Raw genomic sequence first — 18493 nt, 5'->3', positions numbered from 1 at the left:
TATTGTTGGGATCCCAACTCAAATTATTAGACAAGGGTAGAGTTCAGAGACCTATGGCGAATTAAGCTTCTACTTCTAAAGGAACCAGAAAGATACTAGCCTTGCCAGAAAAACAAAACAAACAAAACATCCCCTCACAAAACCTAGGAATCTTGTCTTGCAACCATCTCCTACCTCAGGTATGCACATCCTTACTTAGTAAAGAATACACTGTGAAATACCTATCCTATATAATAAAGAGGTAATATGCAAATTAACCATCACACCCTCACAAGATGGCTGCCTACAACCAGGCCGGCAGTGGGTTAGTGTGGGACAACCAAATGTCTGAACAAGCAGGCTGCATGGGGCAACCAGGCTGGCAGGGGGTTAGTGAGGGATGATGAAACAACTGAACAAGCAGGCTGCGTGGGGCGACCAGGCCAGTGGGGGGGGGGGAGCAGCACGCAGAGGCAGTGGGGGGCAATCAGGCCATTGGGGGTGCAGTTAGGGGCGACCAGGCAGGCAGTCAGGTGAGCAATTAGGAGCCAGCAGTCCTGGATTGTAAGGGATGTCTGACTGCCGGTTTAGGCCCGATTCCAGGGATTGGGCCTAAACCGGCAGTCAAACATCCCCCAAGAGGTCCCAGATTGGAGAGGGTGCAGGCTGGGCTGAGGGGACACCCCCCCCCCATGCACGAATTTTGTGCACTGGGCCTCTGGTACTATTATATATGTTCCAAGGGCTATTAGGTGAGATGACACCATGATGGGCAAAATAGCATGAACTCTGGTCTCAGAGCTTAGAATTTAGTGGGAGAAATAGACCAAACTCATACAGATGTGTAATGAAAACGTTAATAGGTACTCCAAGGAAAAGTCGGAAGTGCTATAAAAGCTCATAACATGGGATATGATGAGAAGGCAGAGGCCAAATGGAGGGCCACTTCCCTGAGAAAGTGACCTGTGAGGTAAGACGAAAGAGAAGGAGTTATGCCGAAAGAACAGCATAGCCGGAGCACTCCAGAGGAGGGGGGGTACCTGGAGATGCACTGCAGGCCCGAATTCACCTGATCCCAGAGAGCACACCTGGCTCCTCTCAGGACAAACCGTAAGGGAAAGTATTGTGGGGGAGTTCTGGGGTGACCTGGCTGTGCCTGCTGCTAATCGGTCTTAGAGCAAACTGTTACGTGAAAATTATTGCCAATAGCCTAGAGTCTGGTAGAAATCTCAGAATTCCAGAACCTTCGAGATAATATAGTAATTGGAAGAAAAACAAGCCTTGCCTTCCCTCTTGCCTTGCTACCTACCCACCTCTGGTTCAACCTCAGATCTTTAAATGATGTGGCCCAGCGGAGGTCTGTGGCATAAAGATGCCTTTTCCCTTTTATCCTCTTTGGAGCTGATGGGGGTTGGTTGGGAAGGCCTCTCTGGGGGCTCTCAGCTCCTAGGTGGCGCGCTCAGTCCTCTGACTCTGAACTAGCTGCTCAACTTGAGATTCTTTTCTGTCTTCACTGCTTCAGGTTGTCTGTATAGAATTATGTGTGTGACTTTATGTATTTGATTTTCAAAGTGTTCTTGCAGGATCCTACTGACAACTCCTCTAATTTCTGCATTACCACCTGACCTCTGCCCTAGAGAAGGGTTTGAGATATGGTATAGGACAGTTAGGCTATATCCAGATGGGGCAAGACTCCTTTCTGAAAGGCATAGCATCCTGGCATGTGGCCCAGGAAGTTGGAACCAATGGGGAAAAAGGCCCAGAGGACTGTGCTCCTAAGAGCTTCTAAATGGAATGTTGCATGTAATCCAGATTCATTTTGTTACTCTTCACCCACCCTCTGTCTTCCGTCAGGTAAGGGTTCTATCCTTTGCAGTTCAGACTTTGGTGCTAATTTACTCTTCTGTGCCAAAGAGCATGGTGAGAGAAGCCTGGAGAAGGGAAATGTTTGTGCTTGGGGAGGAGGAGACTCTCAAGCCATCACCGGGGTGATTCTCTGTCCCTCATTCTGTTAGTTTCTATTCCTGAAAGGCAGGGACAGTGTCTTGTTTCCTTTTGCATCCCTAAGGTGCCCACATAGGTCAATAATCATTTGCCGAACAAATGGAAGTTTTTAGGCTGCCTGGATGGTGTTTCTTGGATCTAAGAAGACGGTGAAGGAAAGGGTGCAAAGGTTTGGGGCATTTGGAGGAGGTGGCTCCAGTGACTAGTAGAGGACAGAAAAAAAATGATTAAAAATGAAACAAGGGTTACTGATTCTGAATAGAACCTATTCATTGTGGAGATAAAAACCCAAGTGCTTTCATTACCACTTTTATAGGTCAGGATCAAGTTAATAATCCATTCTTCCTGGTTATGGATAGTGAATAGGTTAAGGTCTTTATTTTGTCCCAATCTGAGATTTAAACCTTCAGGGCCCCTGAGAGGTGGTGCTGGGAATTTAGGAAGGAAACGTTCCCTTGAATTTCTGAGCTGCACACTCAGAGAGCTTAGCTCAAACGAGGCTCCAGATGTGTGGGACTAAAGCCTCCAGAGGTACTCCTTGCAAACACAGAAGGAGCTTTAAAAATCTGGTTCCATTCCATTAGTTTCCTGTATTGTCTCAGGCCAGGAGAGAAGAAGCCAACATGTACTTGAAAAATGCTAGGTAACTGTCCCATGCCAGTCAAGACTGCCTTGCCCTGCCCGGTCCCTGTGCTGGCGTTGATGCTACATATCTTGGCAGTGGCTCTGAAATCCTTCCCATTTGATCTACAGTTTGTTCATCTATAAAATAAGAGTGTTTTCCTTGCTTGGATATTGTTATGGGTTGAATTGTGTCCCCCAAAATATGTTAGAGTCCTAACCCCCAGTACCTCAGAATGTGACCTCATTTGGAAATCGGGTGTTTATGGAGATAATCAAGTTAAAATGAGATCATTAGGGCAACCTAATTCAGTATGACCGGTGTGATTATAAAAGGGGGCAGTTTGGACACAGAGACAGTTGCACAGGGGAAGATAACGTGAAGAGACCCCGGGAGAAGATGGCTATCTGCAAATGCCCGAGGCTACCAGGAGCTGGGAGCAAGGCCTGGAGCAGACCTTCCCCAGGCCTTCCGAGAGAGCAGGGCCCTGCTGACGCTGGACTTCTGGCCTCCAGAACGGTGAGATAATACATTTCTGTCTTTCTAAATCATCCAGTTTGTGGTACTATGTTATGGTAGCCCTAGGAAACAAATTTTATTTATTTATTTATTTTCAATTTTCAGTCTGTGACTCATTGATAAGTCACAATTAGCAAAGTTTTTGTTGTTGCTCTTTTTTGCTAATCCTCACCCAAGGATATTTTTCCATTGATTATTAGAGGGAGTGGAAGGGAGAGGGAGAGACAGAGAGAGAGAGAGCAACATCGATGTGAGAAAGACACATTGATTGGTTGCCTTCTGCACGTGCCCTGACCAGGGCCAGGGATTAAACCTGCAACCAAGGTACATGCCCTTGACCAGAATCAAACCCGGGACCCTTCAGTCCGAGGGCTGATGTGAACATGAGGATTGCTGAACAGCACTTAGCAACACTGTGTGTTTTAGGAAGTGTATATGTGTAGAAAATCATTGCTAATACAACTCTTTGGAGGACTGCTCTTAGCAGGACCATAAGGGCATTTGTGGGGGGGCGGGGAAAGGGGGGACCTCTGATGGTATGGGGCTTATTTGAGGGCCATATAAAATAAGAAGATTAGGACTTTTTGGACAAATAGATTGCCATAAAGCACACTAATGTAGATAAGTCTGGATGATGGCTTTTTCATTATCGAAGCTAAACTTAAGATGGTTGCCTCCCCCACCCCACACATTAATTCATTGAGGGAGATGGGGGACAGTGCAGTTCATTGGGAGGATACTTTGCCCAGATGGATGGGCGCTCTTTGATTTTAATATGAATATTTATTTGAGTGTAAGTCTTTTGCTTATTATTACTTAATGTCACTAGAGTTGTTCAACTTGTTCTACTTGTGTCCTCATTAACTGAAGCAATTTTTGAACATAGTAATTTGACGCTATCCCTTCAATCTTAATCCAAAAAAAAAAAACCCCCAAAAAACTGCAAACAAATATTGGAACTTTACTAAAATGTTAGTTTTTCACAGTGATATGGGAGTGGCAATTCTGAAACTCTTAAAGGATTGAGCAAATTGAGCAAATGAGCAAATGATGATTCTCACTGTTGGAGAAGGGAGATACACATATGGAAAAGGAAGAATCCTGTGGTGTAGGATTAGAATTGCATATGTCAATATGAATTCATTGCTCTTAATAAGTGTTCACATGTACATATTTCTTTTTAAAAAATATATTTTTATTGATTTCAGGAGGGAAGGAGGGAGATAGAAACATCAATGATGAGAGAGAATCATTGATTGGCTGCCTCCTGCACACCGCCTACTGGGGATCAAGCCCACAACCCGGGCATGTGCCCTGACTGGGAATCGAACTGTGACCTCCTGTTTTTTTTTAAAGAATTTTTAAAAATATTTTTATTGCTGTCAGAGAGGAAGGGGGAAGGAGAGAGAGAGAGAGGGAGAGAGAGAGAGAGAGAGAGAGAGAGAGACATCAATGATGAGAATCACTGATCAGCTGCCTCCTGCACGCTCCCTACTGGGGATTCCCACAACCCTGGCATGTGCCCTTGACCAGAATCAAACCTAGGACCCTGCAGTCCGAAGGCTGACATTCTATCTACTGAGCCAAATCGGCTAGGGTGACCTCCTGGTTTATAGGTCAATGCTCAACCACTGAGCCACACTGACTGGGCCATATTTCTTAGTTTCAGTCTAATAGTAATGAATATATCCTGAGTCCTGATCTGAGTCAGGACCATTCTCTACTTAATAAAACCAGGGCTCCTTGAAGAAATGGCTGACTCCTGGGCTGGGGTAGGGAGAGTCAAGATGAGCCTGGAACTTTTTATTGTACCAGAAAGTAAGGGAGTGCTAAGATAATAGGATATGTCTAAAGGTCAGTCATCTTGAAGCTCTCACTGCTTAAATTTGTGACAATTTGAGCATTGAAATGATGATGGGAATGGATTTTTTTTTTCACTCCTCACCCGAGGATATTTTTTCCATTGATTTTTAGAGAGAGTGGAAGGAAGGGAGGGAGGGGGAGAGAGAGAGAGAGAGAGAGAGAGAGAGAGAGAGAGAGAGAGAGAGAGAGAGAGAGAGAGAGAGAAGAGAGAGAAGAGAGAAACAGAAACATCATTGTGAGAGAGACACATTGATTAGTTGCCTTCTGCACACACCCCAACCAGGGTTGGGAATTGAACCTGCAACCCAGTATGTGCCTTTGACTGGGAATCGAACCCATGACCCTTCGGTGCGCAGGCTGCCCCTCTAACCACTGAGTCACACCAGCCAGGGTTGGATTTTTAACCCATTTACTAAAATAAGAGTTATGCCCATCCAGCGTGGCTCAGTGGTTGAGCATTGACCTATGAACCAGGAGGTCATGGTTCAATTCCCGGTTGAGGCACATGCCCGAGTTGCAGCTCAATCCCCAGTAGGAGGCGTGCAGGAGGTAGCTGATCAACGATTCTCTCTCATCATTGATGTTTCTATCTCTCTTTCCCTCTCCCTTCTCTCTGTAATCAATAAAAATATATTTTAAAAAAGAATAAGATAAGAGTTATGAGTTCATAATGATAATAAGTACCTAAATAAATTAGAAAGGAGGAAAAAGCATTCCCACAATAGAATGCCAACCACTTGGCTATCATCATAGTAATAACATGCTTGGGTGAGATTAATAAATATATGCTATACTTATTGGGTGAAAACCTGATGACTCACAGGAAATTTATATAGGCTCAGTTTCTTTCCCCAAATTATTAATTGCAGAGAGAAAAATAGTAAATTTATAGTGGAGAAACCTGGCAGGGTGTTGGGGAGACCTAAACCAAGTGATCATTATTAACATCACCAACAATAGGGTTTTACATCACTTCCTTCTGATATATGTGATACATGGAGGATAATTTGCCCAGATGGATGGCAAATTATAACACTGTGTGATATTCCTGCCCAAATCTAGACAAACATTAAACTGAACTTAATGAGGAAAGATCAGACAAACCCATGAATGATGGAAATTATTTTTAAAAATTAGATTGAATGTACTCTTAAAAAATGACTATGTTATGAAAGACAAAGGAAAGCTGAAGACTTCTTCTAGATTAAAGGAGTCTAATGAGACATGACAATTACGTGCAAGTGTGATCCTGGATTAGATCCTGAACTGGAAAAGAAATCCTTATACATCATTTGGACAGCAGGCAAAATTTGAGTATGGACTGTATTACAAAATATTGTAGCAATGTTAAATTTCCTGATTTTTATATTTGTATTGTGGTTATGTAGTATAATCTCCTTGTTCTTAAGAAATATCCACTGAAGTATTTAGAGATAAATGGACACAATGTTTGCAATTTACTCCAAGTGGTTGAGAAAAAATATGTGTGAGTACACACACACACACACACACACACGAGCGTACAAATATGGCAAAATGTTAACAGTTGGGGCACATGGGTGAAGGATATAGGAGTTCTTTGTACTATTCTTGTTCCTTTTCTCTTAAGTTTAAAATTATTTTGAAAAATTTTGTTTTTTAATTTCCTTCGGGTTCCTTCTTTGATACTTAAAAAATGTATTTCCCTTCTCTCTCCCACTTGCCATTTGAGGTCCTTATTAGGTAAGAGTTTGTGTAATCTCACTCTTTACAATTGAGACGTCCTGGGGGGTGGGGTGGCGGGTGGAAATTGGTATCACTTACAATGGAGGTGAAATGACTAGGGCTCCAGCCTTTTGAGCAGTTGAAGAGGAAATGCAGCTGCTGTTGTTTTTTTGCAGGGTCTGTACCAGCTAAAGGGCTGTGGTTTGGGGTCTGCCCCACCTCCCTTGTTCTGGAGGGAAAGGGAAGCATTTTATCCCAGGAATCTTGTCATCATTATTTCATCTTAATTTGGTCATTGGTAACTGAGAGGAAAGGGAGAAATCACAGAGGTAGAAAGAGGGATGTGTATCCATTCTTAAGTGGCCAGGCCATACAAATGTGTGTGGGATCTCTAATCAGATGGATCTATCAAGCTAACCTGAGACCATTTTCATATTTAAATGCTTTGTATTGGACTACTGTGTGGTTAAATTTCTTTCATTTCCAGAATGATGCTTGTACAATAAAATAAAGCAGCCCAGTCCCCACATCCTTTGCTATAATTCCAGTATTTATAATAGACAACTGGATATTCCAATCCAGAGATTAGGTACAGATTTCACAATTACAAAGAGCCAAACATCAGCAACTCCCTCAAAGGACATTCACCAAAGGAGCAAAGCAGAGGCAGGAATATTGACAAAATGCTTTAACCAAAAATTGTACTGAAAAGAGATTGCTTAACAAGCCATCAAATTCACAGCCAACGAGAAACACGATGTTAGCAACATAGCAGCATCCAGTATGTAACTAGTCAAACAAAGCTGTACATAGTTTACCATAGAAGAATTTGGGAGTCAGAGTGCATAGAAGGTCAAAGATTTGAAGTTAGCACACCCTACCCCCGCCCCCCCTCCAGGTTCCTGCAGTTTACCATTGGGCCTTCATTCTGAGGACCTACCAGAGGCCCAATGCTAGTGCCCCCTGGTAGTGTGGGCATTTATTTATTTATTTTGGTCTATGTCAAAGGGCATAGGTAGTCTGCAAAACTTACTGTCTCCAAAAGCCAATGATGGGAGAAGGGGGTCCTAATAGATGGTGGCAGGAGAAGATTTGACCTTGGGTGGTGGGCACACAGTGTAATAAACAGATCTTATAACAGAAATCCACACCTGAAATCTGTATGTTCATGCTGACCAATGTCACCCCAATAAATTTTTAAAAAGCCAATGATAAGGAAGCATAGGCCTCTCCATTAATTTCACATATGATGAACAAAAGGTCCCAGGTTGCTGTGGAGTGTGAAAGTGTACCTTCAACTCCGCCACCCATCCCCACTTCAAGTTCTGCATTCTTTTGTTTGAACTGGCTTGTTTCTCTTATCTCTCTCTGAACAGTGAATGCCCAACATGGGCTTAAAGTACTGTTATTCTCCTGGAGTGATTTTCATTTTTCTCGGGAACCCAAAGCCTTAACCTAAAAAACCCAACTGTTTATCTAGAGCTGGTGGAGCAGGTTTGCTCATGAAGTTACACCCTGTTAGCATCACATAGGCTGGGGAGAGTGTCTCCTGGAGAACTGAGCCAATTAAGATTCTCTAGCAAATTCTTGGCAGGTGTCAACCTGCCCGCACAAAGGCTCAGCAGCTACATCGCTTCCAAGATGTTACACCTCAGCACTGGGTCCCTATAGGGCTGGAGGGGCGCCCTGGGCTTCTGCTGCCGTGGAGCAGTCTTGGGACTTTGTGAGAGGCTGGTTTGCTCTTCAGGTGTCAGGTGTAGCTCTCCTTTGCCCAAGTACACGCCCAATTCCCAGGACAACTAAGCCAGCTATTTTTACATCTCCTTAGCAAAGGAGGTTGAGAAAGAACTGGCCTATATTCAGCGAAATGAAGTCTGGAGATTTTTAAACACACTGCAGATACAGTCAACAGGTTAAATAAGGAGACCCGTCTGGCTCATCTTTAAATTTCTCCTCAGAACTGCACTGCTGCTTTCTTTGTGGACCTTTAATTATATGCACTATTTTATAGTTTCAATTTCTTGCACATTGGCTTATTTTCAAAAGTATCAAAGAAACAGATTCAGTTTGTTTATGTACACAGATTTCAATTAAATTTGGCTTTTAATCATCCTGATACTCTAATGTATGTTATGTCGATATAACCGATATATTTTCATACATTATTATTACCTACATTTTGTTTTTTTAAAGCCTCATCTTTCCTTTATAATGGCCATAGCCAGCTTCACTGGAGTTCTCATCTTTGACCATGAATTTGGAGAGGAATGAATAAGTAAGTCATTTCTGAACCATGATTCAAGCACCTATTTAAAAAAGTAATAAAACCTTTCCCCTGCTGTCCCTCCACTTTTGGCTGGAGGCTCCACAGTGACCTGCTTGTGCCTGGGTGTGAACTGGGGTCTGTGTGAAATGAGGGAAATTGGGGGCCTGCTATATGACCAAGGAATAGTTTCAAAAGCATGGGGTGAAATCAAATTTGTTTTCCACAATTTGCCTCAGGTTTGCCTTGCAAAGAGATTAGAAATCAAGACGGCTGAAAACAGTTTAAGAGAACCCTGAGGAATCGCCTGGAGAAGATCTTTAATCAGTGAAGGACTGTATTAACAACTATTCTTCCTAAGAATGGAACATGAATAAAGGGGCTTAAATGGGCACAAAATAGAATGCACAATATTTGTTAAGAAAAAAAAAGGGAAATCCCACTGGTAAAACCTAAAATAAGTGACTATGGAGACTGGACCATATTTATGAGCAGAATAGAGTCCCCTCTCTAGGATTGGGTGTGATCAGGTTTCAGGTCCTTCCAGCGCAGGATTCTGAAAGGAAGGATGGGGACCAGCTTAGATTTCAACGGATACCAGGAATTGGCATCAGTTGTAAAAGGGAATAGCAAGAGCTTTGCTCAGGTGTAGGGACAGGAAAACACCACAGCGCAGAACACATAATAGCTGTATAATAAATACTTTGTGAATAAATACTGACTGGTTTATAAAGAAAGTCTTAGAAGCCAGTTGAATACCACTCTTGTTAACAGGTAACACTGACTTACATTCCCCTGGTTCTCACTGACACAAGACAACTTCATAGACACATACATACTGCACAAAAGTCTATGACATGTTTGCACAGGGGAGACGTTTCCAACTGGTCCCTGCTGTTCCCCACAGAAGGTTAGACAAACGTCCCCTCAGTCACTGTCCACCGTGACCCAGCATGCCTCCCGCCTGTGAAGCCGCAAGCCCATTCACTTCAATGGCAGACTCCTGCGACATCAGGTGACCTTAGTCACAGACAGGAATAATTCAGTGGGGCAGCAACTGTGGCAGGTGGGACTCCTTTCTTTGGGCAACAGATCTCAAGCCTTTACAAAGTTCTCAGAGACTCAAAATGACAGATGTCTTTTTTGAGCATCAACAAATCCGAATCAGGAAGTGGATGATGGTCCTTCTTTTGAGGGGAGTGGTTAACTTTTCAGGGGAGCTTGCTGTTCCCCTGCCAGAACAATTTTTCTTCCACTTTTTTCTTTTTCCATCGGCAGAGAAGCAGCATCTTAAAGGTCTTCCGGAAGGTTCTGTTGCAGAGGGCATAGCAAATGGGGTTGACAGTGCTGTTGACGTAGCACAACCAGTAGCCCAAGTGCCACAGGGTGACGGGGACGCACTTGTCACAGAAGGTGGAAACCAGGACCATGATGTTATAAGGGGTCCACGTGATGATGAAGGCCAGCAGGATGGCACTCAGGGTCTGGGCTGCTTTCCTCTCCTTGACAAGGACCATTCTCTTCCGCTTGGTTATTTGGTGGCTGAGGTTGGGATCCAGGCCTCTCGTGGAAGGGTCCTTGGACACGGGGGAGGAGCAGGGCATGATTTTCACCTTGCGACAGCCGTTGTTGGTCTCCTGGGTCCCATCCGCTTTCACCACCAATCGGAACTTGTAGGCCACACATTTCTGACTCTTGGGTCTATGAGCAGCTGCTGGAGACAGGAAGTATTTGGGGGTGTCGTAGTCATTTTTTTCAGCTTGGCCTTTCACAAAAGTTTCCTTGGTCTCTTCAGCACTGAAGTCCTCCTGTGGGCTGTCCTTGGCCTGACTCTTGTAGACCACCTGGAAGACAGGGTCAGCGGTGGGCTTGTCCTCATCCTCCGAGGAGGGGCAGCTGCTGCAGGTAGTGAGCTGCTCAGCTTTGTCCCACTCAGTGCTTGGGCCGGAGGCCTGGGCCGGCTTCGCAGGGGTGCTCCTGCGGGAGGATGACCAGGAAGCGTGGCTCCGTTCCCTCTGGGCCAGCGTGGGCCGCGGGCAGCCAAAGCAGCTGAGCAGAGCCTGGTGAGCTGGCTTTCTCTTCTCGGTTTCAGCTACAGAGTCAGAGCCCTGGAGGTCAGCAAGGTCCTTGGTCCGCTTCTCTGTTTCCCGGTAGATTCGGCAGTAGAGAATGGTCATGACAGAAACAGGAATGTAGAAGGCAGCAATGGCGGTGCCGAAAGTGATGGTGGGCTCAGAGAGGAACTGGATCTGGCACTCATCTGGAGGCACCGTTCGCTCCCCCACCAAGTACTGCCAGCAGAGGATCGCTGGGGCCCAGAGGATGAAGGAGATGAGCCAGGCCAAGCCGATCATGATGCCAGCCCTCTTGGGGGTACGCTTGGCCCGGTACGTCAGGGGTCTTGTGATAGAAAAGTAACGGTCAAAACTGATCACCAGAAGATTCATGACGGAAGCGTTGCTGGCCACGTAGTCCAGTGCAAGCCAAAGGTCACAGGCCAGACTCCCGAGAGCCCAGCGTCCCATGAGGATGTAGGTGGTATAGAGATTCATGGAGAAGACCCCAATGATGAGATCTGCGCAGGCTAAGCTGAGCAGGTAATAGTTGTTCACCGTCTTCAGCTGACTGTTGACTTTGAAGGAGATCATGACTAAGACGTTGCCCACAGTGGTGATCAGGCTGACCACAGCAGTCACAGCTGCAATGGTGATGACTTCCCACAACCCATGGCGTTCCAAAGGCTGGTGATTCACTGGGGTGCCATTGACAGTAGTTGCATTGTGGTAAGATTCTCCTTCCATCCTGGTGCAAGAATTTACATTAGGAGTAAGTCAGGTTCTATACTGTTCTTTATCTAACACCTCTTCTGGGACAGCATCTGGAAGAGAGGGAAATACATTATCTTCACTTGCCAGCATGAATTTCTTTTCCACTCATTGTTTATAATTTTTAACAAAATACTGAATGTGGTCCCATACACATTTGGGGCGAGATGCTAAAATAAAATCTCTAAAGTTTTTTTGAATTCTCACCCTAGATATTTTTTTAAAAAGTATATTTTATTGATTTTTACAGAGAGGAAGGGAGAGGGATAGAGAGTTAGAAACATCGATGAAAGAGAAACACTGATCAGCTGCCTCCTGCACACCCCCTACTGGGGATGTGCCCGCAACCAAGGTACATGCCCTTGACCGGAATCGAACCTGGGACCCTTCAGTCCGCAGACCGACGCTCTATCCATTGAGCCAAACCAGTTAGGGCCACCCCAGATATTTTTATTTATTTATTTTTTTTGAGAGAGAGGAAGGGGGGGAGAGAGAGAGAGAGAGAGAGAGAAACAGAGAGAGAAACAGAGAGAGAGAGAGACAGTGATGTGAGCAACATCAATTGCTTCCCGTATGTGCCCCAACTTGCAACCTTGTAGTGGACATAAGGACACTCTAATCAACTGAGCCACCTGGTCAGGGCAAATCTCTGAAGTTTTGAACATTTTTATAAGGGCATCCTCCCTTTGCTTATGATTAATAATGCCTGAGTGCCTTTCATGTACAGGAGGCTGCTGCCCTCTTGTGGTTCTGAAAGGCAGTTTTTAAAAGGAACTGGGAGGATGAGAGCAATGGAAAAGGAAAGAGACTTGGATTGTTGGGGAGTATTAATGAGGAGAAAGCATGTTACATTGTTATTTTCTACTGCAATAGCCTTAAGGTCAGACACTTTTTAAGCTCCTGGTGATAAGTATTTAGCTATCGTGCACTGGAGAAAAAGACAAGTTGTATAAACTCTATAGTCCAATTATTTAGATTATTGAGTCTAATTATAAATTCAGTTATTAAACATTATTGAGGCATTGTTGTGAGCCAAGACTATATTACAAAACCTCACCCTGACTTAGTGCACAAACTCCCAGTGGGGACCTGGTTTTCATTGAGAGGTATGAAGTTTGCCCCATATGCTGAAGATGGTGACCCTCCCTTGGACTATTTGCAGTGTCATAGAAAAGTTTTAAAATATATTTTTTTTAATTTTTAATTTATTTTTTCTTTTTAAGATAATTTTTAAATTATAGTTGACATATAATATTAATTTCAGGTATACAACAGTGATTAGACATTTATAAAACATATGAAGTGATCACCCTGATTAATCTAGTATCCATTTAACACCATACTTAGTTATTACAATATTATTGACTATATTCCCTATGCTGTACTTTATTTTTTTTTATATTTGCATGATTTAAAATGTTTTTATTGAATTTATTGGGGGTGACATTGGTTAATAAAATCATTGGTGCAACTCTATAATACATCATCTGTATATTGTATTATGTGTTCACCACCCAAATATCTTTTTACTTATTTATTTATTGTTAATTCTCACCCAAGAATATTTCTTCTATTGACTTTTAGAGAAAGTGGAAGGGAGGGAGGAAGGGAGGTAAGGAGAGAGAGAGAAATAGAGACAGAGAGAGAGAGACAGAAAGAGAGAGAGAAACATTGAAGTGAGAGAGACACATCGATTGGTTGCTTCCGGAACTCACCCTGACTGGGCTGGGGATTGAATCTGCAACCCTTGACCGGGAATCAAACCTGGGATCCTTCAGTGTGTGGGCCGATGTTCTAACCATTGAACTACCATCGAGCAATACCTGGACCCTTCTGGTCAGGGCCAAATACCTTTTTAAAATCTGACTACAAAGTAATATGCTCTTTGTAAAAGTTGAAGCAATGTCCAATTGTATAACTTAGAAAACAAAAGTCTCCTCTAGTTCCGACTCACAGAGGAAGCAGTGCTAACAGGTTAGTGTGTATTTTGACAGCTTTTCTTTATGCATATTAACCAACATTTAAATACAGTTATTTTAAAAAATATATATTTCATTGATTTTTTACAGAGAGGAAGGGAGAGGAATAGAGAGTTAGAAACATCGATGAGAGAGAAACATCGATCAGCTGCCTCTCGCACACACCCCCACTGGGGATGTGCCCGCAACCAAGGCACATGCTCTTGACCGGAATCAAACCTGGGACCCTTCAGTCCGCAGGCCGATGCTCTATCCACTGAGCCAAACCGGTTAGGGCTAAATACAGTTATTTTTAAGTGGTTGAATTTTTTTTAAGTGGGTGAATTTTTAATGTTTACACTCTGAATGTTGTTTTTTACTTAAAAAATCATCACAGACTTCTTTTGCATCAGTAAATCTTTGGGATCAAAGAAAAATTTATTTTATTTATTTTTTGCCTTTTAATGATGGCTCACTATTTCACTTAATGAATGTACTATAATTTACTTAATTCCCCATTGATAAATTCCAAATTTAAAAATATTTTATTTTCTAGTTTAAAAATTTATGTACATGATAAAAGCTTTAATGGTTACACAAAGGAAAATGGTAAAAGATAGGTCTTCCTCCCACCTCTGACCTCCATACTCTCTAGCACCGTTTTCCAGAGGTAACCAGTTACCATTTCTTTTTTTCTTTAAGCTTTTTAAAAAAATGTCTTTTTATTGATTTCAGAGAAGAAGGGAGAGGGAGAGAGAGAAACATCCATGATGAGAGGGAATCCATGACTGGCTGCCTCCTGCACGCCCCCTATAGGGGATCGAGCCTGCAACCCAGGCATGTGCCCTTGGCTGGAATTGAACCTGGGACCCTTCAGTCCACAAGCTGATGCTCTACCCACTGAGCAAAACTGGCTAGGGCCAGTTACCATTTCTTATCTTTCCTTCCAAACAATAATGTGTGCATATAATATATATTTGATGATATATGAAAATAGCATTACAAAATTCCAGGCACCATGGCATGATGATAGGAAGCAGAGAAAGGAGGCTTTTTGATGGCCCTTAGAGCATGCTATGTGGCAATACCTGCTCTGACTGCTGGTCGGTTTTGACTTCTTTAGTAACAGTAATTGATATAAAGATGACAAATTTGTGAAGGGCTATATATTTTTTGTTTTATATTTTAAACTGTATCTTTAGATTTTTAAAATCTCAAATTCAATATGGCACTGATGACATTGTCTTGTAACAGAATCCAGATTCTCCTACCTTCATCATCCTGCACCCTTCTCTTTCACATCCCGACTAACGCAGTCCAATTTACCTATGAAATATTTCTCTTATTGGTCCCTTTCCATTCCTGCTGCTACCACACTGGTCCAGTCTCCTGATATCTTATACCAATAACTTCTTGGTATCACCAACATCCAAAAGTTGGCAAAGTAAATCCCAAGAGTGCCAGATCACCAGACTCACCAGAACCTGAAAAGATCAAAGTTACTTTGTACCCTACAATTATCTGGGCAAATGCCATCACAGACTGTCTTCCAGTTGTCAGTACCAGGCTGTGCAGTGCAAGAATTTTCTTCTTTCCTCCCCTCCTTCCTTCCTTCTTTCTTCCCTCCCACCCTCTCTCTCCCCCTCCTTTCAATCAATATTTATTGACTGTCTATTATGTGATAGTCTCTAATGCTGGGGGTACTATGGACAAGACCCTAGTGGGGGTATAGATAAGTATCTGGGGGTTGGTTCTGCATGCCATAGGGCACATATGAAGGGCATCTAACCCAGTCAAGTGATGGTGGGGAAAACACACTCGGAGGAAAAATGTCCAAGCCAAGACTTAAAACATGAATGGGCTTTAGCTGGGCAAAAGGGGTGGGGTGGAGTTGGGGGAGAATGTTTCAGCCCCACCAGGGAAGCGCTTGTTTGTAAGCCCAAAGGCAAAAGGAGGCACCCAGTCCTAGGAAGCCTGAGATGTGAGAGGTGAGCCTAGAGTGGTTGAGGGTGGGGTGAGAGGGGCAGGAGTGGACCTGAGAGACAAGTCCTCTTTCTGGGAGAACTGTGTCAGCTATTTCCAGACTCCCCACCTGCTCTGAAGGTGGTCCCAACACCCACGGTGCTGGGGAGACATAATAAAATGAACGGACTGCTTGTTGAGTTGTTCTAATCAAGTCTTCAAAATAGAAATAATTGGTGTTTTGGAAGGATTTAATTCCCACTTAATTTTAGTGAGCAATTTATAACAGATAAATTGAGTGCATATCCTCTCTGACCTGATTCTTTATTTGCAAAAATAAGGAAATTGGACTATAAAATCTAAGATACCTACATTTCTATGGTTTTGTATTTTACGTAACGTGATGGATAATTGTATTTGTCCACCTGATTAGGCTATGGTACCCAGTTGCTTGGTCAAACAGCCATGTAGATGTTGCTGTGAAGGTATTTTTTAGATGTGAATAACATTTAAATTAGTAGACTTCAGGTAAAGCAGATTACCCTTCAGAATGTGGGTGAGCCGCATCCAATCAGTTGAAGGTCATAAGGGAAAAGACTGAGGTTTGCCAAAGAGGAAGGAATTCTGCCTCCAGACTCAAGACTATGGCACTGACTCCTGCTGGAATTTCTAGCCCTCTGGCTTGCACTGCACATTTCAGACTTGCTAGCCCCCACAATTGCATGAACCAATTCTTTAAAACTCTCTCTCTCTCTCTCTCTCTCTCTCTCTCTCTGAAAAGCAGAATAAACTCGTTGATACATGGAAAAGCAGCTCATTTAGAGTGGCAACATCATCTCATAATTATACAACTGAACCTGGCATTGGGAGCTTCAGGTTCAAATCACAGCTTTGAGCTATGACTTTCAGCATAGTACTTACCCTCTCTAAATTTCAGACTCAAACTTTTAAAGTGGGGATAATAAAGAGTCATTACCTCATAGGAATATTTTAAGGATTAAGTGAGATAATCCATGTTAAGTGTTTCTCAAAGTGCCTGACACGGTAATATTCATTACAAAGCTGCAAGCCATCTGGCAGGAAGGACATCAGGAGACTCTTCCTGCTGTGGGAATGGGTCTGAGGCGTGGTCTATTAGGGGACAAAGTGGGGTGAGACCATGAGGCAGTACTTTGGTGTTTGAGATACTGGCTGTTTGAGGTCCTTTGTGGTACAAGTGATATGTCTCCCTTTAGTTTGTGTAGCTGGTTTTCTTCTAGGGGCAGAGCAACTTGTTCCCAACCAGCAAAACAGAATAACCTTGAAGAGAGCCAAGGCTAACACAGTCTTCCTCCAAGTCTGCTCATTAAGACTATTTCAAGATGCTTGATTGAAAAAAAAATGGTTCCATGGTCAGTAAGTTGAGAGAATGCCGTATCCTATATAATAAAAGCGAAATATGCAAATAGACCAAATGGTGGAACTGAGTGGTCGACAAGGGGTGGGGTGGGGTGGGGGGGTGGGGCTGGTGAGCAGGCGGCGCCAGGCCAGCCAAGGCACTTGCCAGAGGGGGGGGGCGGTGATGGAGGGGGGCAGCGGTGACCAGAGGCTCCTGCACGCCCCCTACTGGGGATCGAGCCTGCAACTCCCAACTGGGAATCTAACCATCATGGGTTGACGCTCAACCACTGAGCAACACTGGCCAGGCTCAGATAACTTTTATTACAGCATATTGTCATATTGTTTTATTGTCTAATTTTATTTATTTATTTAAATCCTCACCCGAGGGTATTTTTCCACTGATTTTTAGAGAGCGTGGAAGTGAGAGGGAAAGACAGAGAGGAATATCAGTGTGAGAGAAACACGTCGATTAGTTGCCTCCTGCACACACCCCGACCAAGGCCGGGGGCAGGGGATGAGCCTGCAACTGAGGTACATGCCCTTGACAGGAATCGAACTTGGGACCCTTTGGTCCACGGGCCGAAGCTCTCTACCCACTAGTCAAACCAGCTAGGGCTATTGTTGTCTAATTTATAAATTAAACTTTATCTTATGTCTGTAGGTACAGAAAAAACGGTATATAGGTTTCAGTACTATCCCCAGTTTCAGGCATTTGCTGGGGTCTGGAACATATCCCCTCAGGGGGACAACTGCGTGGTAGAGGCTGGGATCCCCTTAAACACTAATGCACAGGACAAGCTACCACCACCAAAATGATCTATCTCTAAATGTGCCAAAGTTGAGAAACTCTTGATTTGTGCTAATGTCTGGTATGAGATTTATATGTGGATGTTCACCTTGGTGAGAGCCCAAATCTGTGGTGTGTGTGAAACTTAACCTGTTTCTGCCTCCACCCCCAACAAAGCCCTGATTGGCAGAAATTTGCCAATTTCTGTGGTGTAACAGTTTCCACTGTGGCCCATTTCAAGATATCAAGTTTATGCATTGACCATAGAATTAGGAAGAGACAATGTACCACACCTTTATCAGTTCTGGCCACACAAGGGGGACAGGTTGTCCACTGGGTTCTTAAAAATAATATTCATATCCATCTGTATCTCCTCTATGGTGTGCAGAGAAAAGGATACAATGTTCTCTACTCTTCTCATTTTCCTGTTGTTTTAGTGTTTCTCTAGAGGTAGGATTACTTGAGTTCAACATGGGAATGAATAACTTAATCCTGAACACCATGGTAAATCTTAATTTTACAAGTAGAGACAAGGGGAAAAAAAGGGGGGAAATACTATTATCCTGCCCTGCTAGCATGGCTCAGTGGATGAGCATCGACCTATGAACCAGGAGGTCATGGTTCAAT

At 43.5% G+C, this 18493-nt stretch overlaps 1 protein-coding gene across 1 annotated transcript; it reads right to left on the bottom strand.

Moving 5' to 3' along the window:
- Window positions 1-10165: 10165 nt before the first annotated feature.
- CHRM5 (cholinergic receptor muscarinic 5) lies at window positions 10166-11755 on the bottom strand. The gene has a single exon (XM_054716380.1). It carries the CDS (start codon window positions 11753-11755, stop codon window positions 10166-10168), a length of 1590 nt encoding a protein of 529 aa, XP_054572355.1.
- Between the last annotated feature and the right edge of the window lie 6738 nt (window positions 11756-18493).

The sequence above is a fragment of the Eptesicus fuscus genome, chromosome 5, assembly GCF_027574615.1.
Source record: "Eptesicus fuscus isolate TK198812 chromosome 5, DD_ASM_mEF_20220401, whole genome shotgun sequence".
Lineage (NCBI taxonomy): Eukaryota > Metazoa > Chordata > Mammalia > Chiroptera > Vespertilionidae > Eptesicus > Eptesicus fuscus.
This window is presented reverse-complemented; position numbering and strand designations above follow the sequence as displayed.